The 5378-nt window shown below is 48.8% G+C and overlaps 1 protein-coding gene across 2 annotated transcripts; it reads right to left on the reverse strand.

Annotated features, from left to right (window-relative positions):
- Positions 1–653: 653 nt before the first annotated feature.
- LOC135263658 (early growth response protein 1-like) lies at positions 654–4770 on the reverse strand. 2 transcript variants are annotated; one of them, XM_064351948.1, is made up of 3 exons: positions 4075–4770; positions 2186–3278; positions 654–2146 (listed from the first exon to the last, which is right to left on the reverse strand). In XM_064351948.1, the coding sequence occupies exons 1-3, from the start codon at positions 4283–4285 to the stop codon at positions 1900–1902; spliced, it is 1551 nt and encodes a 516-aa protein (XP_064208018.1). In that variant the 5' UTR covers positions 4286–4770; the 3' UTR covers positions 654–1899. The 2 variants fall into 2 exon arrangements, with proteins under 2 accessions (XP_064208018.1, XP_064208017.1); XM_064351947.1 differs by having other exon boundaries at positions 654–3278.
- Positions 4771–5378: the final 608 nt, after the last annotated feature.

A 5378-nucleotide genomic window follows, 5' to 3' on the forward strand; every position in this document is an offset into this window, starting at 1 on the left:
CTCATCAATTTAGCCTCCCCCAACGGTTGCCGTTTAAGTTTTCGCACTTGAGTGATGTGCAATAAGCAAGCTGTCAGCGCAGAATCTGGGGATGGCGCATTTTCACAATATTTCCTTGGGAAATAAGCAGCCCACCATTAGCTTTGGCTGGAACCTGAAAAATGGATGTGGAAACTAAACTTGTGGTGTAAAGTCTTGAGGTGCAGGAGCATTGAATGCGTTGCAATACTGAGTATTGGGCGCACTGGCGTAGGCTCTGCAGAACCTTGGTTCTATGGCATTTCTTTAATTCAATTTAATTAGAAATCTCTTGCTTGTACACTGTATTTATGCAAGCACTGGCTGTGAAGTGCTGCAAACTATGTAGTATAAACTTTGAAATTGGAAAGTGAAATCGATATAATTTAAGAGCTTAATGTTTGGGAGTTCAGATGCAAAGTCAGTACAATAAAAGAGCATGCGATTCCTTCGCATTTGATTTATAGATTGATCATTTGCTCTACCTATACTGTACTAAAGTGTAAAATGTATGGATCAACATAAAATATGTCCATGTACTGTTTGCCAGTTATTTTCAGTGTGAGATTTTACTTGTTGAAACAGGTCAAAATCAGTAAAGAGGGAAACATAAAAATGGAAGAAACACAAGCATGTAATATATATTTAGATTTTATTTATATTTTGTCTCTGTAGGATATCTTGTACATCAAATATCCCATTGGCAGTTAAGCGCATTCGATGTGTTTAGAAGCCAGGAACAGTCACTTGGTTTGACAAAACACAATAACAAATAGAAAATAACCACAAAATTATAAACTGCATGTAAATAACATACAAAACAATCCCATGCCTACTCAGTAGGTAACTACAACATTCCAACTCCTGAATATGTAAATATTTACACTTCAGTTACAAAAATATATACTTTTGAGATTTTCTTTTTCTTTTCTTTGCGCTTACATTCAAAAGAAATGAAGCTGTGAGCTCAGTCTCGCCTCTCCGCCCCATGTTACATTCTGTAAAAAAAAATATCCCTTATTCCTAAGGCTACTTGCAGATGCCAGCGCATCCAGTCACACACAAAGTTGTGTTCAAAATGTCAGCCAGGCTTCACAAAAGGCACCAGAAATGTCTTTAAACCGTTTTTGTCTCACTTTCGTTGAAAACTGACCTTTTTTCTTTTCTTTTTTTTTGCTACATGTGAGAAAGGAAGAGAGAGAAGAAAAGAGTACCAGCAAATTGACTATTTACAGAGTAATGGTAAAACAAATGCTGTCATGCTGTCTTTTTTCGCCAAAGAAATTCAAAAAGGTATCACATTATTTTTCACTACGTGAAGAGAGAAAATAGTAACAGAAACAATGGCCGTCTAATGCCAAGATACAATGTAAATATGCAAAGAAGTTTTTTTTAATACATTGATAGTACCAAATGGTAACCAATCGTGGCACATGTACAATATACATATACATAGGTTTATGTATATCATCAAAGTTTTTTTCTTTGAGTGTCCATCTTCCATTGTTTCAGTGTCCTTTGAGTCAGAAGGTCTCACGCTTTCAGACCTCAGAAATCTATTGTTGGTTCAAGTCTGTTTTTTCAGTTTTTGTCTTCAGAAACGTTTCAGAATCCCTGCCAAAACCTACGGTTCTTTTTCGTTTAGTCTCACTCAGTGCTAAAGGAAAGATGAATCCGTTTCTTCCCTCTTCCCCACCTGTGACAAGTCCTGCTTTAGGTGCTTGAGAGAATACAGATGGGAAAACGCGTGTGTGTGTTGGGGGGGGAGTGGCGGGTCGGGACGGAGGAAAAGTGCTTTTGAGAAGTCGACAAAGTCTTTTTGAGCTTTTTTGTTCAGAGGGAGGAGGAGGAAGGGGGTTAAAGACCAGACGAGCGGCTGTCTCAGCAGATCTCGATTGTCCTGGGGGAGAGCGTGGACTGCATGTCTGACAGAGGGGTGGCCACCGGGGAGCTGTAAATGTTCGTGGCCACAGAGGAGGCGAACGTGGCGCCCCCCTGCGTGTGAAAGGAGACGGTGGTCGAGGGGTACGTGCTGGCGGCGGAGGGGGACGGGTACGAGGTGTGCATGGGGGAGGAGTAGCAGGAGGGCACTGGGGAGGGGTAAGAGGACACGGGCGAGGGGTAGGAGGCGATGGGCGAGGGGTAGGAGGCGGGGGAGGGGTAAGAGGCGACGGGCGAGGGGTAGGAGGCGATGGGCGAGGGGTAACTGGAGGCGGGGGAGGGCATGGAGATGGGCACGGCCACCTTCTCCACCTTCTTGTCCTTCTGGCGCAGGTGGATCTTGGTGTGGCGCTTGCGCTCGTCGCTGCGGGCGAACTTGCGGCCGCAGACGTCGCAGGCGAAGGGCTTCTCGCCGGTGTGCGTGCGGATGTGCGTGGTCAGGTGGTCGCTGCGGCTGAAGTTGCGCATGCAGATGCGGCACTGGAAGGGCTTCTGGCCCGTGTGGATGCGGATGTGGCGCGTGAGCTCGTCCGAGCGCGAGAAGCGCCGGTCGCAGGTCTCCACGGGGCAGGAGTAGGGCCGCTCGTGGGGCGGCGTCTTGCTGGGCCGGTTGGGGTACTTTCGGGCGCGCCCCGGCTTCATGGGCTGCGAAGGGAAGGCGGCGGCGGCGGTGGCGGCAGCGACGGCGGCGGCGTTCTTGACGTCTCGCGATCCCGTCTGGTTGGCAAACTCCTTGATGATGGACAGCGGCGTGAGGGACAGCTGCTGTTGCTGGGACTGGGACTGAAAGGGCTTCTGGTCCTGCTGCATGAGGCCCAGGTCCCCCTGCTGCTGGGGGAACAGGTAGTCGGGGATCATGGGGACGGAGAATCCGCCGGTCTTCCCGCCGGGGTAGGCGGGGGGCGGGTACTGGAGGGCTCCGCCCACCGAGCTGGCGAAGGACTGGCCCCCCTGCTCGGGGAAGATGTCAGAGCTGGCGCTGGAGTAGGTGGGTGCGGCCGAGTAGATGGGGTTGGGGTCGCTCATGTGCACAGAGCAGCCCAGGCTCATCTGGGACGAGGAGGAGGAAGGCGAGGAGGAAGAGGAGGAGGAGGAAGAGGTGGTGGAGGACGGGGTGGCAGAGGTGGCGGGCGTGTTGGCCATGCCCACCAGTCCGCTGACCAGACTGAAGAGAGGCTCCGCCCACAGGGTGTTGCTGCAGGTGGTGGCGGGTTCGAGGGTGAAGCGGCCAGTGTAGGCGAGAGAGGGCAGCCGCTGTGTGGGGAAGGGCAGCTCGCCCAGCGTCTTCTCGCAGTGGATGGAGATGTCGGGCAGCGTATCTGCAACAGGCACAGGAGAGGAGAAACAGACCATTAGACAGCTGCTGATTCAGTTACAGTTACTGTTTTTCAGCTGCGTGGTTGTACAGTCCCTGGGGAAGGGGGGGGGGGGGGGGGGCGCAGGGGAAAATCCCACAGCCCCCCCCCCAACCTGTACAGAGAGCCTGGCAAACTCTGACGCAAGCCTGGTAGAATATCCCCCCTAAATTCCCTCTCTCTCTCCCCGCCCACCCCGTCCTCTCTCTCACTGGTTCATTATAGCACACCCACAGAGCAGTGCGAGACCCAGGAAAAGCCAGTCTAATCCATCCCCCCATCCTGCATACAGCACGCCTGCCCTGCACGGCTGAGTCCATCACTGGAGGCATTTCCTCACAGAGAAGGTGTAACTCAGCTTCTACCGGCAATGCAATTTTAATGTGTCACATGACGCATTCTTCAGTCTGCACTAGTGAATCAATGACCAAACTCATTTGTGATATGGCACAAACAGTAATATTTTACATGTGGACATGCATTATTTTTAATGCATATGGCTTGCTAACCCCATATGAAACAAATGAATATTTTATGAGTCAATTAATATTGATTGTTAAATATTGTTATGCATAAAACAATATATTCTACATTGAAATGTAAACAAGCTTCCCTTTAAAAAAAGAAATACGAATTTTTGCAATACATGTGTTGTGATCAAATGTTTGAGTTCTGAAGACAGTTCTATCTAGCTCATATGCATTTTTTTCATGCATGCCACAACATTCGGATGCAGTCGCAAAAATAGGCACGAGCTTACCTCCTGTCAGTGGATCATACTGATCCCCGGGGTCCCCGGTCCCGAACCCGGCACCTTCTGGTGCTGAGGCGGCGAGGAAGGGCGTCCCGGCAGAGTGGAGCAGCATCACTTCCTCCAGTTTGGGGTAGTTATCCATGGGGGAGTGAGGAAAGCTCAGAGGGTCTGAGATCTGCAGGGTAGGCAGGGTCATCTCTGTTTTGGCTGCGGCCATCCTTCCGGCTATGGCTGGTGTTGCTTGGAGACCGAGAGGAGGAATCACCGATGCGCCTCGCGGGAGACAAGCAGGTGAAGACGCAGCTGATGCGAACTCTGAAGCGTCCTCGCCAGGAGCTTTCTGCTGGGTCGAAGACGTTTTTTTCTCTTACTGTTGCGTCAACAGAGAAAACAAAAATATCCAATAGTTCAGAAATTGCGATTGCAGAGATCAGAAGAGTCCAACTTTTTCATTTAAAAATTTATCCACGAAGAATTCGTAGAATAACTGTCATAATAATAATTTAACGATCTGCTTTTGTTGTTTTTTTTCTCTCTCTCTAAATTAAAATGGACGTTTATTAACTTACTGGTTCATTTTGTGTATGTGAATGTGCGTTTCTCTAAGGGAGGTTGAACTCGCGATTGTTTGTCTATCTGCTTCGCTCTGTACTACCACTGAATCTGTTGGGCTCTCTGGGCTCTTTCACTATCTCGAGGATCCCCACCGGTTTATATAGTCTCCTCTCGTGACGTAGATGTCCATTTATGGACTGGAGGAAGCCCATATTTAGGCACTGCAGTGGAGGACACGGCGCTTGCCAGAAGGGAAAGGCAGAGCGGAGTGAATGTAAGTTCAGCTATTGCAATAAAAAAACAGAAGAACATCCGATTCGTTTGCCCAGCTGCCGAAACCAATGCAGCTTGAGTTCAAAATGTATTCATAAAAACGACGTAAAAGCATTGCTTTCTCATTGATAGCCCTATCTGAACGTGGATTTCCCGTCTGCGCTGGAAACACAGCGCTTGCCGGAAGCCCCGATTCCGCCACGCCATATAAGGTCGAGACTACACATGGCTTGATTCCGGTGGGTTTCCACTTCCTTGTCCTTATTTGGAGTTTCCTGAGGTATCGGCGTTTGGAGCTTGGCAATGAATGAGAGACTAGGGCGCGACTGAAGTCCAACGCTCAAAAGCAGTTAACTGTCAGAACACTTCTGTATGAACAAACAAAAACTGAAGCCGTCGCGGTTCTGCACGTAGCTGTATATATTAAAATCCTGAAAGCGATTTCTAAGAAGTCACGTTCTTGTTTTCGCAATTAAATCGAC

Source organism: Anguilla rostrata, chromosome 9 (assembly GCF_018555375.3).
Source record: "Anguilla rostrata isolate EN2019 chromosome 9, ASM1855537v3, whole genome shotgun sequence".
In the NCBI taxonomy this organism is placed as follows: domain Eukaryota; kingdom Metazoa; phylum Chordata; class Actinopteri; order Anguilliformes; family Anguillidae; genus Anguilla; species Anguilla rostrata.

Excerpts from the sequence above, each read along its gene's own strand:
- LOC135263658 (XM_064351947.1), bottom strand. The coding sequence starts at position 4,285 with ATGGCCGCAGCCAAAACAGAGATGACCCTGCCTACCCTGCAGATCTCA. Across the intron at positions 3,279-4,074 it reads GTATGATCCACTGACAGGAG|ATACGCTGCCCGACATCTCC; the intron begins GTAAGCTCGTGC and ends TGCCTGTTGCAG.